Genomic DNA, 21,124 nt, shown 5'->3' with positions numbered 1-21,124 from the left:
TCAGTCTCAAGTGACTACATTTTTTGACTCAATTTATGTAAAATGTCCAGAATAGGTAAATTAGTAGAAATAAAAAGTACATTAGTGGTTTCCCTAGGGCTTTTAGGAAAGAGGACTTGGGAAAATGGAGTCACTAATGGATTAGGGGAATTTTTTGTGGGTATGAAAATGTTCTAAAATTGACTGTGGTGATTGATTGTACAACTCCATAGATATATGCAAAGCCACTGAATTTTATACTGTAGGTGAAAATGGTATGTGAATTATATCTCCATAAAGCTGTTACTTTAAAAAAAAAAAAGAGCATCATGGAAAGCAAGGGAGATAATTTCTAGGAAAGTGAGTTTATGCCCCATAAACAGTTTTGAAGGTAGAACACTCTAATAAGTGGTGACATACACAACAAATAAAGGCAGCTGGATCTCTGCTTCCTTCAGAAAATAAGCAAGATAGGGAGCTGGCCTAGAATAGATCAGGGTCTCAGGGTCTCACAGCCTCAGCATTACTGAGAGTTGAGCTGCAGAATTGTTTTGTCGTGGGGGGTGTCCTGCATACTGCAAGACGCTTAGCAGGACTTCCAGGCTCCACCCACTGGATGCGAACAACACCACCATCACCCCCAGTTGTGACAACGACCAAAAGTATCCACAGACACATCGCCACTGTTGAGAACACGGGGGGCGGGGCGTGCTGGAGAAATGGCCCTAGAGGTTAACCTTACAATGTAACAAACAGACCCCCACTTGCTTGAAGTTTAATTTTGCTGCCTTTAAAGGCAGGGCAGTAGGGTGGAGGTAGAAGAACTCAGGCACCATTTCGAAAGAGAAAATGTGTCTATCAGATATCAGAAAGACAAGGAGGGAGTCAGGACAGTTCCAGATACAATTTGCCAAAATTGTCTTTCTCAACTTTTTGGTACAAATTCTGCCATTCTTCATGACATCATAACTTCTTCCCTTGAAATAGTAAAGCTTTCCAATATCTTTTTAAAGAAACTGCAAAAGCCTGTGTCCTACCTATAACATGTTGATCCTTTACATCCGCATGACTCAGAACAATTTAGGTAATGCTGGATAACAATCCACAAAGCTTAGTGACTCATTACAAATGTTTATTTTTCTCATGCCATGTGTTCATCGTGGCTTGTTTGGGGCTCTGCTCCATGTCTCCTCACTCTGGAATCTAGGCTCTTAGAAGAGCTACTGTCATGAACATTGATAGTAACGTGGTAAAGGGAAATGTGTTCTGGGGCGGGGGGTGTCTTGAACTGGCAATCACATGTTTCTGCCCAGAACTAACACTTCTGCCCACAATTCCCAAGACCCCACCCAACCACAGGGGGCCAGAAAATGCAATCATACCATGTGCCCAGAAGACAGAGAGCCAGACATACTTAATATATAGTGTTACATACCCTCAAAGTACCCTTCCATATTGCTTTCCCTGTTCATATAATCATATACCTGTACACATATATAATATACATATGCAGGACAGTACCACTGTTGCTCCAAATGGTTCATATTATTTGTTTTTGTTTTGTTTTGTTTTGTTTTAAATGGGTCATATTATAAGTATTCTTTTCCATCATGCTTGTCTCGGCCAACTCTCTCATGGAAAACCTTCCAGTACAGCTGGTATAGCTCTAATTCATTCTTTTTAATGATTACATAATTTCCCATCATGAAGATAAACCATAATTTACTAAGTCAAATGGATGGCTAGAACTAAGAAGAGGTCCAGGTTCTCTGATATTTGGTAATCTATACATTTGTATTCTGTCATCTCAAATTGGGAGAAATTGGCTTTAATTCCAACCCCCCTTCCATGAATGCCAAGTCCTTAGTTCTAATGTTAGAGAGTGCTGGTTGCTAAGCCCAGGCACTCAAGGAAGAAAATAAAATTCAATCTCCTTATTTTTGATTCTCTCACTCATCTAAATACATCCTTTCCCTACTTTCTTCATCTAAAATAAGGGAAAATATGGGCTTTATTAAGAAACAAAAGGCACCATATCAAGTTTTATTTTTAACTACAGGCAAACTGCATCAAGCATAATTTCTCCTTTCCTCTGCTCACTCCCTCTACTTCTCTGACTCTCCAGTCCTCTTCTTTCCCTGTCTTCTCCTCCTCCTTACTCTTCCCTCTTTTTTCTCTTCTGGACATCTTCAACTTGTCTTCCATTTCACTTATCTCAAATTAAAATTAGAGAATGTAGAGGAGGGAAATGGTTAAAGATAAGGAGGACAAGGAAAAGCATGTCAAACCTCTTATGCAAATGATGTTCCTTGTCCAGTGATCTCCTTAGACAGGACATGAAAAGGTACCCAAACCACTAGCCTCTCAGCTGTCAGCTGTAACAAAGCTACTACCTCTCCAAAACACACAGCCCTCCCTTCACACTGTAGCTTGTGCAATATCAAAAAAAGAGCAAATATATTAAAATAAGAAAGGAAGATTATCTTTGCAGAAGCACTTTCTGATGTTTTCTCTGTGGGTTTTTCTTAGATTGATTTTTTTTTTTTTTTTAATCTCAGGTTTGTGAGTACAAGCCCTGTGGAGCCTACTTTTTAAAAAAGGGAAAAAAAGACCTGAGCTGAAATCAGGAGTTGGACGCTTAACTGACTGAACCACCCAGGTAACTCTGAAGTATTTTAGAGTGTAATTCTAAAGGACTTATCCCTTAAACATCTGCTTTTTAATTTATTTTTAAATTATTTTTTTTAAGGCTAGACTCCTCAGGGACTTAGCCTCTTTGAATGGTGTTATCCAAATTATTAGAAGTCTAAATTTTTATTTTTTAATTTGAAGTTAGTTATTTCCTTTTTCCTCCTTATTGAAACTGACCTATCCTATATCTCTACTACATGTCCTATGAGGTAACTAATCAAGTAAAGTAATCTAATAATTGGTTACTGGAAGAAATCTACCTCCCTGCTCCTCTCCCTCATCAAATCAAGGTACTCATCTTTCCAAGTAGCATAAGTAGGTTTAGAAATAGTGTCTACAGACGTGCTGCAGGCCCTGCATTCACTGATGTGAATCCGAAACCAGATAAAAAGGGAGGGTGAAGCCTGACAAACAGGTGTGAACAGACAAGGACTCTGCCTTCATTCAGGGTATTGCTCCTCAAAAAATGGAGAAGGACAGGAAAGATTTGCAGAGCTGGTTTTTCTGCACTTCTGGCTAAGAAAACAAGGGAGTAGAACAGGCTTGATCATGAAGGGGACCTGTGTTGAACATTAAATGAAAATGGAGGCTTTTTAAAAATGTTGATCAATACAGGGTTTAAAAAGAATGAGAAGAGAGCCTTCCAGTAATGGAAGCATGAATAGACAGGCAATTTCTTTCTGCACAAACCAAACAAAAAAATGTATAAAGCTAGAAAAAATTGTCAAAACTAGCCATTTCCAGGAACTGGAAATTGACCAAAGTCAGACCACGAATCAAGACACTGTTGTGACTTTGTTAAATTGACGTTTGTTAAGTAAGAGTCCTGGGGCATCTGATGGCGAGTCTCTGTTCACCAAAAGACGACTATTGAAACAGAGATTTGTATTTTTCAAAGGTCCTGGAGAAGGTGCAAGTCACACCTTGAGGGACCACATGGGGAGGTCAAGGCAGAGCGCAGGTAGAGAGTGTGACAGGACCTGGCACACATATCCACAAGTGGAGCCCCTGGGATTCCCAGGCTAGGCCTGGACTGGTCAGTTCCAATCAGAAAGAACAGGATTTGGTAAGCTTCACAGGGGTCTTATTTAAGGAGTGCACACGGGGAAGGCCCTGAGGGGGGAGGTGGGGGGGGGGGGGGGGGGGGGGGGTGGGGGGGGGAGGGTGGAGGGGGTTGGGGGGTGGGGACACACCCCTGGGGTAGTGGTACCAGGAACTTCCGTGTACTCATGACTCTGCAGTTGATCTCTGGGGCATGCTCGCAGGATGGGCTCATGCCAGTTCAAGGCCTCTGCTGGCCACCTGCCCACACAAAATGGTGGAGGAGACAGCGGTATTAAGGAGTAATTCAGCTAAACTCCCAACAGCAGCTTTTGTTGTTGAAAAGCTACTATATCTTCAGGCAAAACAGTTGGAGGCCATGGACTTCTTTTTTTTTTTTTTTATTTTTTTTTTATTTGACAGAGAGAGAGAGATCATAAGCAGGCAGAGAGGCAGGCAGAGAGAGAGGGGAGGAAGCAGGCTCCCCGCAGAGCAGAGAGCCCGACGTGGGGCTCGATCCCAGGACCCTGGGATCACGACCTGAGCCGAAGGCAGAGGCTTTAACCCACTGAGCCACCCAGGCGCCCCAAGCCATGGACTTTTTGCCTGAGGCTGCTGCCATTAACACCTCCACTCAGTCAACATGACTTGTTTTTCCTTTTTTTTTTTTTTTTTAATTGACATATAATGTATTATTTGCCCCAGGGGTACAGGTCTGTGAAGTAATGTGGAGCTCGCTATGTAAACAAGTAGTTTTGCTGCCAGGAGAAACAGATGCAGTTTAGGGTGGTGACTAGAGGGTTGAAAATCTTTGGCTCTATGAGTTAAACAGGGGAATGAGCAGGGAAGGGGAGGCAGAGAGAGGGGGGAGTCAGAAAAGATAACTGAGGAATTAATGGCTGAAAACTTCTCAAGTTTGGTGAAAAATATTAAGCTACAGACCCAAGCCGCTCAGCCAAGATCAAAGAATAAAACAAAACAAAACACAGAAGAACCGCAAAAAGATATATTAGAGTCAGACTGCTGAAAGCCAAAGATAAGAGGAAAAACTTGAATGCAGGAAGAAAAGTAACTCCCTGGGGGATAACAATATAATTAATAGCTGATTTCTCATCAGCCAGAAGCCAATGGAATGACATAATCAAAGTGTTGAAAGGAAAAACTGCCAACTAAGACTTCTGTATCCAGCCTATTTTTCAAAAATGAAAATGAAATAAAGATATTTCCAGATAAACAAAACAGAAAGAATTCATTGGGAACAGAACTGAAATATTAAAGGATCTCCTTCCTGTTGGAAGTAAATGAGATTACAGTGTTATTCAAATGCACAGGAAGGAATGAAGAGCACTCGAAATGGTAAATATGTAATTAAACATAAAGGCTATATATCCATCTCTATTTCCTGAAAAATGTAAGACTATTTACTGGTCAGTTCAACAGCATAGATACTAAAATTGGAATGATACAGAGAAGATTAACACGGCCTCTGCACAAGCAGGATATGCAAACATATTTTTGTATTAAATCACTATATTGTACACCTAAAACTAATATAACACATATGTTAACTATACTGGAATTAAAATTAAAAACTTATTAAGAAGTTTTTTGAAATGACTATTTAAAGCAATAATTATAATGCTGTTGGTTTATAATATAGATGTTATATACATAAATTTATATTTCTTCATCACTAATACATATCTCAACAATGGCATGATGAAGGGTGTAGGATATGGAGCTATAAATTAGCAAAATGGCTATATTTTACCAGAATTAAGTTAATATTAGCCTAACGTAGACAGTGATGCATACAGTAATTTCTAGAGCCAGCACTAGAAAAGAATATTTTCAAAACTATAGCTAAAAAAAATGAAAAGAGGAATTAGAATAGTACATCCAAATTATGTTATACACAAAAGACAGCAGTAAATAAGGAACAGAGGAACAAAAAAGGTATGAGAGAACAAGAGGAATTTGAAATTAAAAACACATTTACATTAGCAACCCCCCCGAAAAGAAATACTTAGGTGTAAAACTAACACAATAAGTACAAGATCTGAAGAAAACCACAGAACTCGGATGAATGAAACGAAAGAACTAAATAAATGGGGAAATATTCCATGTGCATGGATAGGAAGACAAGGTCTTGATATGGTCAAGATATCAGTTCTTCCTGACTCAACTGATAATTAAATGTAATCTCAATCAAGAGCCCAGCAAGTTGGGGCACCTGGGTGGCTCAGTGGGTTGAGCCTCTGCCTTCAGCTCAGGTCATGATCTCAGGGTCCTGGAATTGAGTCCCACATAGGGCTCTCTGCTCAGCAGGGAGCCTGCTTCCCCCCACCCCCGCCTGCCTCTCTGCCTACTTGTGCTCTCTCTCTCTCTGTTAAATAAATAAATAAAATCTTTAAAAAAAAAAAAAAAAAGAAAGAAAGAAAGAAAGAAGAAAAGAGCCCAGCAAGTTATTTCATGGATATAGACAAATTGATCCTAAAGTTTATATGGAGAGGCAAAAGACCCAGAATAGCCAACACAATATTGAAGAAGAACAAAGAACAAAGGACTCATGTGACCCAACTTCAAGACTTATTATAAATCTACAGTTATCAAGAGACTGTGGTATTGGCAAAGAAATAGGTAAATAGATCAACAAAACAGAAATATAGAGCCCAGAAATAGACCCTGATCAATTGATCTTTGACAGAAGAGCCAAGGTAACTAACACAATGGAGCAATATGGTCTCTTCAACAAGTAGCTCTGAACAACTGGATATCCACTTGCAAAAAAATTAATCTAGACACAGACCTTACACCCATCACAAAAGATGACTCAAAATGAACCATAGATCTAAATGTAAAATGTAAAGCTATAAAATTCCTAGAAGACATATAAGAGAAAACCTAGATGACCCGGGGTATGGTGATGCTTTTTTAGATACAACACCAAAGACATAATCCATGAAAGAAATAACTGGTAAGTTGGACTTCATTAAAATTAATAATTTTTTAAAAATATTTTATTTATTTATTTGACAGAGAGAGAGAGACACAGTGAGAGAGAGATAGAGCACAAGCAGGGGGAGTGGGAGAGGGAGAAGCAGACTCTCCACCTTGGCAGGGAAGCCCAATGGGGGGCTCAATCCCAGGACCCTGGGATCGTGACCCAAGCTGAAGGCAGACACCCAATGACTGAGCCACCCAGGCACCCCTAAAATTAATGTTTATAAAAATGTTTATAAAAACATTTTGTAATATGCTTTTTAAAGTACTTTATAATACATTGTCTCATTTGATTCCTATAATAATGATAACTCTGGCAACTAACTGTGTTTCCTATATATAATTATATAATGTTAAAATTAAAAACTTCTGCTCTGCAAAAGACAAAATCAAGAAAATGAGAAGACAAGCCACAGACTGGAAGACAATATTTGCAAAAGACATCTGATAAAGGACTGCTATCCAAAATAAACAACTCTTAAAACTGAAGAAAAAAAAATTGAGTCAAACACCTTGACAGACATTTCACCAAAGATATACAAATAAGCATCTGAAAAGATGCTCCCCATCATAGTATGTCATCAGATAACTGCAAATTCAAATGATGACATACTACTACATACCTCTTAGAATGGCCAAATTCAGTGTCTGCAACACTGACAACACCAAATGCTGGTGCTGCGTAGGTTGCTAGTGAGAATGCAAAGTGGTACAGCCACTCTGGAAGACAGTCTGGCAGTTCCTACAAAACACACACTTACCATACAATCCAGCAGTCTCGCTCCTTGGTGTTTAACTGAAGGAGATAAACACTTACGTTCACACAAACACCTGCACACAGATTAACAGCTTTATTCATGATTCCCAAATCTTAAAAGCAATCAAGATGTCCTACAGTAGGTGAATGGATAAACTGTGGTACATCCAGACATGAAAAGACAGAAAAGTGCATATTACTAAATGAGAGAAGCCAATCTGAAGAGGCTACATATTTTACGATTCCAACCTTCGACATTCTAGAAAAAGCAAAACTGTGGAGACAGTAAAAAGGGGTGGTGTCAGGGGTGCGGGAGGGGGAGAGATGAATAGGCAGAGCACAGAGAATTTTTAGGGCAGTGAAAATACTGTGTGATATTTATAGTGATGGATACATGTCATTACACTTTTGTCCAAACCCACAGAATGCATAACATCAAGAGTGAACCCTAGGGGCACCTGGCTGGTTCAGTCAGTTAAGCGTCTGTCTTCAGCTCAGGTCATGATCCTGAGGTCCTAGGATGGAGCCCCAAATTAGGCCCCCTGCTCAGTGGGGAGCCTGCTTCTCCCTCTCCCTGCGCCCTTCCCACCACCCCCACCCAATACCTGCACACTCTCTCTCAAATAAACAAAATCTTAAAAAAAAAAAAAGGTGAACCCTAAGGTGAACTGTGGACTTGGGGTGATGATGATGTGTCAGTGTGGATTCATCCTTGGTTAAATAAAAAATCACCGAGGGCGCCTGGGTGGCTCAGTGGATTGGGCCGCTGCCTTCGGCTCGGGTCATGATCTCAGGGTCCTGGGATCGAGTCCCGCATCGGGCTCTCTGCTCAGCAAGGAGCCTGCTTCCCTCTCTCTCTCTCTCTCTCTCTCTCTGCCTGCCTCTCTGTCTACTTGTGATCTCTCTCTGTCAAATAAATAAATAAATAAATAAATCTTAAAAAAAAAAAAAGTTAAAAAAAAAATCACCGAATATTACTCAGGCATCAGAAAGGATCAATACCCACCATTTTGGAGGGGTATTCTCCATCCCTCCGGGGTGGAACCAGAGGGGATTCTGCTGAGTGAAATAAGTCAATCAGAGAAAGACAAATATATGGTTTCCCTTATATGTGGAACACAAGGGATAGCATGGAGGACATTAGGTGAAGGAAGGGGAAAATGAAGGGGTTGGAAATCAGAGGGGGAGATGAATCATGAGAGACTGTGGACTGCAGGAAACAAACTGAGGGTTTTAAAGGGAAGGGGAGATGGGTTGGCCGGGTGGTGGGTATTAGGGAGGGCACAGATTGCACGGAGCACTGGGTGTTATACGCAAATGATGAATCATGGAGCACTGCATCAAAAACTGATGATGTACTGTATGGTGACTAACATAGTAATGAAAAAAGCGCCATTCAGGTGAGTGATATCCATAATGGGGGAGACTATGCATGTGTGCAGGCAAAAGCTGTGTGAAAAATCTATCTTACTCTCAATTTTGTTGTAAACCTACAACAGCTCTAAAAAAAAAAAAATGCTGAAAATGTACCCTGTAATATACTACTTGGATGAGCATGTATTTGTTCCACAAATACTTGAGTGCTTACTCGGGCCCCCCTGTAGGCACTGAGCTAACTGCAATAACGAAACAGAGCAAATCCCTACTTTCAGGGACTTTACATTCCAGTGGATAGAGCTGGGTGCTTAAAAAAAAAAAATCAATATGTAATATCAGATAGTGATCCATGCTTTCTAAAGAAAATTTAGACATATACCTGGATAGCATTTGTTAGTAGTTATTAGCTGTAAATAATAAACATACAATGAATAAATTTTTTAAAAAAGCATACCTGGATTGAAAAATGGGACATGCCTGCTACTTTACACAAAGTAGTCTGGGAATAGAGTAACATTTGAATGGAGACTTGAGAAACATGAAGGGAGACCTGTTGGCTTTTTGTGAAAAGCCCGCTGGCAACGACAGACGGCCCAAGCCCTGAAGCAGGAGCTGTCTGTGCTTGGGAATGGAGGCCTGGGAAGGGACCCCATGGCACGGGGCTGGAGGGGTAGGTCGGAGAGGTCAAAGGGATAGCTGGGATCATGTAGGGCTTATCAGCCATGGTAAGGACTTTGGATCGGCAGAGCCATAATAATGAAAGTGATGACTGAAGCAAATGAACATCATGTGACTGCGGTGCCCGTGAGGGTTGAGGAGGCCGGCAGACAAGGCCCCACCGAGATGAACGAGCAAACGGCAGCCTGCACAAATGCACGAGAATCCTGCAGGCAAATACCAGAAGAAATTAGAGTGATTTCACTAGTGGGGGAGGAGGGAAGGATCACAGGGCTGCTGCTTTCCATTAGAAGCCTTTTAAATATGGTTTGACTTGTTTTTAACGATAAGGGTTTTTTAAAACTTGGGAAAGTTCTTAAGGAAGGGTGGGATGCTCAATTGTAAGGGCATCAGATGTGAAACAGACCATGTAGCCAGTGCTCGGGGGTGGAAGTCCTGACAGCCAGGGTTGGAATAGTCATTCTCCTAAAATAAGGCTTCATGTTATGCCCTTGAAGTCTTATCTGCTGAGCGCCTGCCCATGAGAATGAGGGGGGCCTTCTTCCCTGGGCTTATGATTTGGAATTCTCAGTCACATATTGTGTTTCCTGCCAAAATATCCTTTTCTGTTTTCTTCGTCCAGCCACGTGACAGCTGTCCCCTATTTTCTTAGGTGCCGGAGAACACAATGGCGAACTTTAAGGGCCATGCTCTCCCAGGGAGTTTCTTCTTGATAGTTGGGCTGTGGTGGTCAGTAAAGTACCCGCTGATATACTTTCACCAGAAGGGGAAAAGCAGCCGACTGACTCGTTACCAACAGCGTCTCGAGATCATTGAAGCCGCAATCAGAACCTTGTTTTCAGTCATTGGTAAGAAGGGGGTCATCTGGTCCAGGGGATCTCCCCACCACACCCAGCAACTTTAACCCATTTTCTGGACTCTGTGAAATGGAATGTTTCCGCTGGCAGTTAACAAAACAAGGATTTTCAGTGCACCACTAAATATTTTATAGTATCTATTGTGATCCGAGCTTCGTCAGTGTTAATAGTTAATAGCACTTTACACCATAGCGCGCTGTGAAAAACTACCAAATAAACATTCTTTGCCCTAGAAGGACATAGGTGTAAGTTGTAGGAATAGAAGACCTACTTGATGAAAGAGATAAAACATAAATAATAGAAAAAATAATAGAGTAAGCTCATGTACATGAATTAGGGAAGTACTAAATGGAGTTTAGAAAAATCATCTTTCCTTCCAGTTGTGTCTCCACTAGAATCTCAAGAGTCGTTACCACCTAATTCCTTGGCATATCCTCCATCCCCATATCTCAAGCAATCACAAAGACAGGGACTTTATGCTAGAGGATTAGTAGGAGAGGCAGGGGAAGAGATGGAAGAAAGCCAGCAGAGGGCTGTTGGAAAGGGATTTTCCTTTACTGTGCCCGTTCCAGCAAAACCCACGCACTTCCATGGTGACTCGTCATCCCTTCCACTCCACTCGTGGCCACATGAGAAGGGGCCCGCAGGGCCAACAGTAGAAAGTGTTCTTCCTCGGGATCTGCCCATCATGGGGTAACGGGACTTCATTCTGCAGTTGCGTTGTGCTGCTTCCCATCTTAGGCCTACAGCGCCTCAGAAGGAGCTGAAGCAACACCAGCAGCCCCTCTTGGAGTGAGGGAGGCACCTAGCTTGCTTCTCCCAGCCCCGCTGGGTTTTCCCATCCCCCAGGCAGTCATTCAGGCATCTTGTCTTGCTGGAGTCAAGAAGTGACAGGAACTACACAGCTTAAATGCTAAGGACAGCATCAGTGTTGCCTAGAAAAAGAGCTAGAAAAGTCTTTGGCCTCTTCGCTGGGTAAAACCACTGCTCATCCAACGAGATCTCCTGAGCTCCTACCCAGCAGGAACTCACTATTCCAGGTCTCGAGGATACAGTGGGGAACCAAGCAGAGTCCCTGCCCTCACAGAGCTCCCATTCCAGTGTCAGTGGGACTTCTTCCCCGGGTCCTTGCCACCAATTCCTTGACCCTTCACATATAAATTTGGGAAGGGGCTGGGTTTAAGGGAAAAACGTTTGGGGAACAGGGTCCAGAATGTTGTCATGGAGCATTATTCTAGGCCCCCAACAACATTCAGGGCACTGGGCATAAAGGCCAATCTTTTGCCTTCCAAAACAGATGATGAAGTAGGAGGGCTAAGAACTATGAGCCACTGCCTCAAAGGGTTGCCTCTTGTAAGACACAGAAACCCCGGTGACATGCCTCCGCCTGCGTTTCCCAGTATTTAGGTTACGGAGACCGAAAGCTACGGGAAGGGCTCACAGCTCACAGGGCTCACTCTGTGCTCAGGAAAACCACTCACTCGAAGGCTGCCCTGATGAACACGCACCGGGAGCTGCTTCTCCCCCCTCGGGCGCACTCCACTGTCTCCACAACCAGTGTCTTTGCTCGGGTCCCCTTATTTTCAACCTAATGGTTTCGTTCCAGGATTTCCTTCACTGCTCACTTAGCCCAAAGATTAATGCATCAGCCACATTCTCACCGAAGTGACTGTGCCTTGCTTTCAGCTCAGTCACCAAACAATATCCTGGGGACCTGTGTGACTGTTTCTACTGCTGCTTCTCTCCGCATCCCATCCCCAAAGGAACAAAGGCAAGATGTCCACACAGGTTCCTCGGGAAAAGCCTTATTTTGCACTGAAATAGCTGCATCTGAGGGAGCAAAGTAGGCCCAGTGAAGTGTGGGCCACTTTCACCCGTCTCAGCTTCACTCATGACCTGCAGGTGTTTTCGTCTATGTTGAGCTCCTCCTCCCTCTCATGCTCCGCTCTCATCCCCCACAGGGATCCTGGCGGAGCAGTTTGTTCCCGACGGGCCCCACCTCCACCTGTACCACGAAAGCGAGTGGGTGAAGTTAATGAACTGGCAGCACAGCACCATGTACTTATTCTTCGCGGTCTCAGGGATCGTGGATCTGCTCACCTGCCTCGTCAGCCATGTTCCCCTGGGGCTGGACAGACTGGTTATGGCCGTGGCGACATTCACCGAAGGTAACTTAGTGGTGCGGATGGGAAAAAGAACAAAGCAAGAGACAAATACTGCAAATACAGGAACTTTCCCCCAGAAAGCCCCAATCACTGAATTTCAGAAACCTGAACAGGACTTGGTCCTGTGCTCTGGATGATACAGGGGACGGAGTCCGTAAAACAGCACGTGAAAACATAAGGCTTTGAGCCCAAGTCTCTGGATCTCGGTGCACAAACTCCCTAGCTCCTCCCCAATCATGCTTGCACGTGTGCACATCCACACTCACACACACAGTAGCTCTCCCAAACCTGGCCGGATGCCACCACACATCAGAACTCCCTCTGCTCGGGGAAGAGAGACTGCACTCCACCTCCCACTCTGGAGTGTGTTCCTGTCTGGACTCCATCACAACCCTCAGGAGACCCACCCAGCAGCTAGGCCCCATCTCCCCAACAGAACTCACACTAACCGGGATAAGGAAAAAGCATTTTGTAATCCAACAACCTCCTCTACTACTTCTGTACCTCAGGAAGAGCTGGGGGGGGGGGGTGTGTGGAAAGGTTGAATGAGGACAAAACTGAACTTCTAGTACACACGCACACAGTCCATCACAAATCAGCAACATGTTTCACCTACGCATCTGCATGAAGGCATTTACTTAAAGGATCCATCCCTTGCAGCACAGATCCACTTTGTACACAACACGAAATCAATCTGCTGTAGCCCTGTAATGTTGTATCAGCTGACTTCGTAACTGCTGAGAAAGATCGAGCTTTGAGACAGGTGTAGGAGGGCATTCTAGGAACGGGAACAGTGCAGATGAAGCCTTCGGAGCAGAATGCCGCGAACCCATGGTGGCTGAAATTGCCTTGTGCAGGTTTTCTCTTCTACTACCACGTCCATAACCGCCCACCCCTGGACCAGCATATCCACTCACTCCTGCTGTGCGCCGTGTTCGGAGGGGCCTTCAGCATCTTCGTAGAGGTGATCCTCCGGGACAATATCGTGCTGCAGCTCTTCCGAACCAGTCTCGTTATTCTTCAGGGCACCTGGTTCTGGCAGGTAATTATCCAAAACGGTGCTCTTCACACGCATGGATTCCAGGAGCCACGCTGAGCTCAGGTAAGGCAGGTCCCGCCGGGCCAGCACAGGAAGGGCTCCGCAGGGCAACTTGTCTTCCCACGCCTACCGCCCCCTTAAGTAATTTCATCCGGTAGCATCTTACTGATGATTAACAGGCGGAACCACGCAGCACAGAGTGAGCATATTAAAGAACGCCCCATCTGCCCTGTGGTGCAGACACTGTTACAGGTTCCACTTGCCTGCTCACCTGAAATGGACGTCCTGAAATGTTGTCTTTAAGCTCATGCTAAACCCAGGAGAGTAATCCTCCCGCACAAAAAGGCCTTTCTCTGCCTCCAGTATAGGTATGGGGAAGACGAGCCAGTGGGGGAGATACAGACAATGGGGGGAGTGTGGGGAGGCAGTGAGCTCACTTCTCAGGAGCAACTAAAGCCAGCTTCTCTGTATAACCCACCAGATCGGGTTTGTGCTGTTCCCACCTTTTGGAGGACCCGAATGGGACCAGAAAGATCACGCAAACCTCATGTTCATCACCATGTGCTTCTGCTGGCACTACTTGGCTGCCCTCTGCATTGTGGCCATTGGCTACTCGCTCGTTTTCTGGTAAGTCCAAGGGAAGACAACTTCTGTCTAGTTTTTTTCCTCCTAACAACCTCTTGTCCCTAAAATCTATTACACTACGTCATTTTTATTTCCAGTGACTGAGCTTCCATAACTAAGCAGTGCTATCTTGTACCACTTCTTGAGAGCCAACTATCTGCCCAGTGCTGCAGAGGAAGGTGATGAGATTCTGAGAAGTTAAAGGACTGTCTGGTCATAGTAACCCAACAGACCCAGGTTTTAAAGGCAGTTCTGATGGACTTGAAGGCTGTGATGTCAAAGGAAAACTGAATTAGGCATCAGTGCTGGACTGCAGATGCCGCTCCGCCATTCTTTTGAACCCATCACCTTATTCCTGGGTTCGCCCCATCTCCTTCCCAGAGATGTGGCAATCAAGTGCTCGTCAGAGGTTACTAGAATAGCTGACCATTCCCAGGCACTCACTGTCCCAGGCCCTGCAGTAAGAACCGCATGTCTATTATCCCACTGAATCCTCATTATTTTATGAAGTATGTGCTGTAAGGTTTTACAGATGGGGAAACCAAGGCTTCAAAGACTTAGTAACTTGATCGAAGTCACCCATTGAGTCAGCAGCAGACATGGCCTTGAACTGTGGAGCGAGTGATTTTTGGGGTATGCTAGTAATTAGTTCTGTTGTAGCTGCCCCTCATTTTTTCTAGTTTCCAGTCTCCCTCCCCAAAGCAGACAGACTTCACACACACACACACACACACACACACCACACAGAAGGGAGCTTAAGGTCACACTTTTCCTTTAGTTCTACTGCCTGGCCAGTGAAACAATAAAGTGGGAGACAGGAGACCTATGTTTAGTCTGTTATGACATTAACCATTAAATATTATTAATCATCTACCAATGAACAGTGTCCAAGAAGTGAGATATGGAGAAAGCCACAGTATTTTACAGACATGTAAAGAAAATGCTTTAAGAACCAACGGATGCCTTAACGTCCTTGGTTGAGAGTACAAGGGACTTCAGAGCTAATGTCATGTGCTTTTACTGTTGCTCTGTTACAGCCATTTGACCCGGTTAAAGAGGCCTGGAGGAGAAATCATTGGCATTCAGAAGCTGAAGTCAGATCACACTTACCAGACAGCCCTCTTGAGTGGCTCGGATGAGGAATGAGAGGCCACCCGTCACCAGAGCAGAGTGGATGTGCCCCTCTGAGTACAACATGCCAGAGTGTGCAAAGAGGTAGCTCATCTCCCTTTCAGTGCCTGCTATGGTCTGCTCTTAAGGGTTTATATATTCGTACCTCCTCATTAAACTAAGGTCTCTGTTGCTATGGTATCCTTCATAGAGAAAAATGAAGCAACAAGCCCTTATTTATGTTCCTGTATGAAGGGAAATCAAAGACTCTGAAAGTTTCAGAATAGGATGTGGCCTCATGGGTGAATCCAGGATATGAATCCAGCAGAAAATACTGCTTTTGATAAATTATTCCTTTTTCTCTCAAGAAAACAGGTACTTTCTTAGAGAAATTAAGTAAACAAGACTGCCTTTATTTTAAAGATGCAAATTCTAGCACATATTTTTTTTTAAGTAAAAATTCACAAGCTTTGGTACTTTAAATATTACTTGTTAAACATTTCCTAATTAACCATTAATACTCCAGAATACTGCAGTACTACTGATAAGTGATGATGCTGGGCCAAAGGTGATTTTTTTTTTTCTTTTTTTTTGATCAGGAAGCTAGTTAGTGGCCCAGCTGAGAGCTAGAACATAGATGTTCTGGGTCCTCAAAAGTAATAAGATGCTAACAGGAAATCTGTATAATGAGGTAGAGAGAAAAAGGCAGGTTACTAAAGACCTTGAATTTAAATATAGCTGAAAGCAGAGGGTAAGAATCCTGCAGAGGATATGGATCTTGAACTAGTAATGTAAAGTCTCAACACTGTAATGTTGGTTCTGGATGTTTTTTGTTTTTTGTTTTTTAACTTCCTTCAACAAATATTTATTAAACATCTGCTTTGCACCAGCATGGAAATGGTTGGAAGGATCACTGAGATACCTGTCCAACCAGGAATTCAGTCTAATGGGAGAGATATGCAACCAGTTACCTACAGGGTGACTGGTGCCATAAGGGGTAAGTGCAACTACCGTGAAACACGAGGGAGGGGAGGAGATGGGGAGTCTGCCCTGTAGAAAAAGCACATTCCAGGCATAGAGAACAAGAAGCACAAAGGTCACGAAATCATGAAGGAACACAGAGGGTTAAGTTCCACAAACTGACAGAAGTGGGTTAGGACACGCTGGAAAGGTCTTCCAGACCAACAGTACCATTTGTGTGTACAGCACTCCCCTCATTCTGAAAGGCACTGTCTCCCATGTGACTTGCACAACCACGTGTAATGGAAGCACACTGGGTTCTGCAGAGAAGCTGATGAGCCGAAGGTCACAGAGCTACAAAGTCGCAAAGCCAGCCTTTAGGACTACAAAGCCAGCTTACTTCTCGATAGAGGACCCCCTCCCCATGACCACTACTTCATACAAATACAGCAGAGATCTTCGACATGAAGCACTGTGTGTTCTTTGGCAGAAATGCACTTACGTGAGAGCTGACCTCCCACGGTTAGCCAGCTCTTCAGTACTGAGTTCACAACTAAGGGGTTAAAAATTAGCTACCCGAAACTGGGATTTAATTATGAGAAGAGAACCTGTGGGTCGCCTTTCAGGATCCACTTCCATTTGCCTGCTAAGTAGGAACCCAAACATCCATTCAGTAAGTACTGGAGGACCCATTATGGGCAATTAACATAAAACACATTCTTTCCTTAGAGACTGGCATGGGGGTAAGGAACCTACTTACAGTGTTAGTTGCATGTAAAGATCTCCACTGCAGATGGAAGGGGCGAGGACAGTGCAGCACACTGTAAGGAAATGTATTTTCTCCAGAGTGAGGGGCTGAGGTGTGAAGATCAGAGAGAAAACACTGATTACTGTGACGCCCCTTTCACGGCACCTTCATGGAACTCATCTACCCTGGAGAAAAATCTTAGAAGTTGTATCAAAATACAAACCCATCACAGTGCTAGTCACCAAAATCAGTCTTAGGCACACAGTCTGAATAACTGTACCAAGCTCTGAACCTTAGGTACACAGGCTCAATTGTTCCCGTAAGTTCTTCTGGACGTGTTCCCCCAAAGTATCCACCATAGCTCCCACATCTCTACAAGACCCTTGAGGTCTGTATCCAAGAAACCATGTTTGATGCAAATGCTGCTCACATCCCTTGAACAACTCCAGCAGGGGCTGCCATTCCTCAGCACTCCACCGACTGGCCAGGCCATACCGAATCGTACTCACCAGGGACCCAGGCCTACCCTAGCATCCTGAAAAGTCCCTGTTCTCTGAGCGCGCAGGTGGAGGTCTCCAGGCACTAAGGAGACAGACACGGCCAGGTGACTTTAGTAAACAAAAGAGGGAGGCAGGGCTGGGGCTGAACGTCCAAACTACTTTCCTGCAATCTCTTGCTAAGTAACTTCAGGAAGAGTGTATTTTAACCAGCAATAAAGACCTGAGACAGGGTCCCTCAGATGTCTACCATTTTCTCATTTAGAAACTGTCAGGTGGACTCTTCTTAGGAAACAATGACATGCAAATATCAAAGGACTGGAAAAAACAGATGCCCTCTCCTCCACTCAGCTAAAAGGCCATTTTTCTTCTTCATGGCAGTCCCTACCTTTCCCCCTTCCTAGTCTGACTTCTGTGCCAGCCCCCGATCACTTCAGCCAATTCACGTCCGCACTCTGTAACTGGGGCTTACCACCCTTACTCCAACTTGTCCCCACTTCTCAGCAGGACACATCATAGCCACCCTCCCCTGGGGAAGGCAGCAAAAAGGATACTTGACTTAGAATCAGAAGACTGGATTTACATCTTGCTTCTCTTTAACCTCAACTCAGACTCGCCATTTCTCACAGGGATGAGAAGTCAGAAGAGGGATAAGAATGTCTATTTTATAGAACTGCTTCAAGAATCAAATCTGAGGTCTAGAAAGCCACCAGCCACTCTGACCTCTGCAGCCTATCTCATCACTCAGCACCACCGAGCAACCCCCTCTGAACTAGGCCACTGAAATTTTCTGCCCCTTAACTCCACTTCCTCACCAGACCACATAAAAAAGATCATCACTGAATTTCCACAGATTAAAGACACGTTTTTAATAATCTGGACACTCTCAAGAGAGACAAGGAAGCTCTGACCCTGCAGGAAGGCTCCACCATCCAACCCCTGCTCCCACACAAAAGAGGCCTATGCTGTTAACAACCAGGGCTTTAATTACTTCTGACAGTTTCCAGTATTGTTCGGAGCTCTGCCTAGAGTTTGGTGACACAGCCAGGATGAAAAAACTGGTAAATCCCAGCTGACCTCTCTAAGACCGAGCTGCAGGGTGTGCACACCACACTCTTCTTGCTGTCTCTACTCTGGAGCAGAAGTCAGCAAAGTTTTACCTAAAGGGCCTACGGATGTAAGTATTTTAGGCCTAAGAGCCACATAGACTCTATGGCAATGACTCAGGTCTGCCTCTCACTGAAAGCAGCCATGAGTAATACAGAGACAAATGGCCACAGGCTGTGTTCCAATAAGACTTTATTTACAACAACAGGTAGCCAGCCCCGAGGCTGTGGTTTGCAGACTCTTGCTCTGGAGCAAAGCAAACCTATCATCTCTGAACCGTAAGAATGTCTGAGCTGCGACAGCAGCGTTTCTGCTGGCACTTGCCTACTCTGTCCACTGACTCTGACTTTGGTTTGAACAGGCTTGACAAGGAGGACCAAGTCAGCAGGTGAAGGTAAGGACCACAATCAAGATCCTGATGCCTCATCTTTATGAGGTGGTGCCAAATTCGTACCATTTTGGGGAACCCGCATTCTCTCGCTCCCTAGGGTTCCTGACCACCTTAAAGCCTCCCCACTACTATGCAGTGATCACGTCAGCCACCAACTTACTAAGAATCCTGCTATTCTCTCATTATGGTCAAGAGTAAGTCCTCAGTTTGAGGGGCAGGGGGAGAGGGCTAAAGCCCGTTTCTATTGGATAAACATGTACAACAGGTTCTTTAAAAAAATAAGTTACATAAAAATTTCTGGACACAAAACTCCTATCTAGACCACTAGTCACAGAGAAGAGCAGAAGCTAGAAAATCCAATCCCCACAGAGAACATGGCTTCCTGCCGGTCTGCACACTCTGTGGCTATGAACCTGCCCCTGGTGTCTGGCTCTTAGGAAGAGAACTGGGGCTCGTGTGGCACAACAATGACCTCACGCAACCCTGACAGAGGAGCTTCTCCCGATAGCAACCACACGGCCCTGGGAAGTCTGGCGGGGACTTTTCTGGTGTGCTCCACCGTGGAGTATGGTGGCAGATTCCAGGCCACGGATGCTGTCATGCCACTGCCGGCCTTCCCCAATCAGGCAAGCTGAGAAGAACGCCGCCGCCTCCCTGCTCCCCTCGTCTCGGCCAGGAGGGCAGACCGGGCGGGCGTGCATGAGTGCGTGCACGGACGCCATCTCTCTCTCCCTGAATCACTGCTGTTCAGGTGCCTGTTTAGGAGATGGAGCTGTGGTCACGACGACAGTGGAGACTGCTTTGGAGGAACCAGAAGCTGTTCCCTGTTGAAGATGGGATGCAGGGACAGTCTGGATGCGCACCTGTGTACAAAGACAGAAGGTCCGGTTAGGAGGTCACAGATGAGCCCCTCAGCTGCAAAGAAACAGTGACAGGGAGAGAAGCCTGGTATGGCCAACAGCTCGCCTTGGCCCTTACCTGTGTGGCCTGACCTTGTTGCTGAAGCTGCTGCAACTGCTGGGCAGTGAGGAAACTCACGGGCTTATTGCCAGCAATGAGCTTAGTACCCGCTGGCATGGTGGTGAGGATGATATTGCGGCCCAACCCACTGAGGCTGTGGAGGGAAAGCAGGGGTGAGGCATCATGATAGCCAAGGTGTCACCTCTGGCCCAGAAGCAGGCCGCATGCTTAAGGATAACAGGGGTATCTGCAGTCATGTGAAAATTCCTGCATTCTGGACTGAAATGGAAACCAGCTGGTGAGACCACCTTTCTCCCAGCTTCTAGGCTTCCCATAAAGCCCCAAGGCCCTCAGCACTCCGAATACAACAGCTCTGACACTGTACCCAGATCAGCAGAAATAATGGACAGGACTCCAGGAAAACGTGCATTCCAGAAAAGAAACTCTTCCCCAAGACAGCTGTCTTGAGACTATCTGATTTCATCATGCCCCTTATCCCTGTTTAGGTCAGGACCACACAAAGACCCCAGGTAAGTCCTCCTCCTCTGAACTACCGTAACACAGGGCTCAGTGTCAAAATGATGCCTTCCCTAACACCCACACTGCGAACTGCCATCTGAGCCACAGTACCAGCCCAACCCATCCCAGCACTTCCCATCCCCCTCCTTTTTTCTCCATAGTACATCCCACCATGCTACATGGTATTTTACTCCCATTATTTCATTCCTCCCTCTACAATGTAAGCTTGAAAACAGCATGGCCTTTTGTCTGTTTTAATCACGGCTCTGTGTCCCCAGCATGTTTTTAAACAATACTAGGTACTCAATAAATATGTTAATGAGCACAACAAAGGAGAAATATCCAAAAGCCCCAGAAACACTAGCTGCCCTTCCCCTGTGTGGCAGGGAGCCATGTGGAAGCCCTGCCCTTCATGCCGGCACTTACTTGGCTCCAAGGTTGCCTTTGATGATGGGGGCCGTGACCACACTTTTGCCCTTCATAGGCTGGCTAATAACAGACAGTGGAACCGTGATCCTCGTGGGCAGCTTCCCCTAAAGAAAAAAAGAAATCAGGCTCACAGCACAGGAGGGAAGAAAAACCACCAAGTGTCACCTACTGGGCCACCAACTAGGAGCAAGC

The 21,124-nt window shown here is 44.8% G+C and overlaps 2 protein-coding genes across 4 annotated transcripts in view; one reads left to right on the top strand and one right to left on the bottom strand.

Moving 5' to 3' along the window:
• Positions 1 to 2,621: 2,621 nt before the first annotated feature.
• LOC111153712 (transmembrane protein 45B) lies at positions 2,622 to 15,813 on the top strand. Its single transcript, XM_022512887.1, has 6 exons — positions 2,622 to 2,638; positions 10,179 to 10,374; positions 12,345 to 12,551; positions 13,406 to 13,590; positions 14,069 to 14,214; positions 15,249 to 15,813. Exons 2-6 carry the CDS (start codon positions 10,194 to 10,196, stop codon positions 15,355 to 15,357), a joined length of 828 nt encoding a protein of 275 aa, XP_022368595.1. The 5' UTR covers positions 2,622 to 2,638; positions 10,179 to 10,193; the 3' UTR covers positions 15,358 to 15,813.
• A 63-nt stretch (positions 15,814 to 15,876) lies between these two features.
• Positions 15,877 to 21,124, bottom strand: part of LOC111153711 (nuclear factor related to kappaB binding protein) — a 43,254-nt gene continuing 38,006 nt past the window's right edge. For all 3 annotated transcript variants that reach the window (XM_022512884.1, XM_022512885.1, XM_022512886.1), the window contains 3 exons: positions 20,930 to 21,036; positions 20,003 to 20,138; positions 15,877 to 19,887 (listed from right to left, as the gene is read on the bottom strand). In XM_022512884.1, coding sequence (XP_022368592.1) covers positions 19,762 to 19,887; positions 20,003 to 20,138; positions 20,930 to 21,036 — 369 coding nt within the window. In that variant the 3' untranslated portion in view covers positions 15,877 to 19,761. The remainder of the gene's footprint in view (positions 19,888 to 20,002; positions 20,139 to 20,929; positions 21,037 to 21,124) is intronic.

Source organism: Enhydra lutris, unplaced genomic scaffold, assembly GCF_002288905.1.
Source record: "Enhydra lutris kenyoni isolate GAN:26980312 unplaced genomic scaffold, ASM228890v2 scaffoldscaffold34, whole genome shotgun sequence".
Lineage (NCBI taxonomy): Eukaryota > Metazoa > Chordata > Mammalia > Carnivora > Mustelidae > Enhydra > Enhydra lutris.
This window is presented reverse-complemented; position numbering and strand designations above follow the sequence as displayed.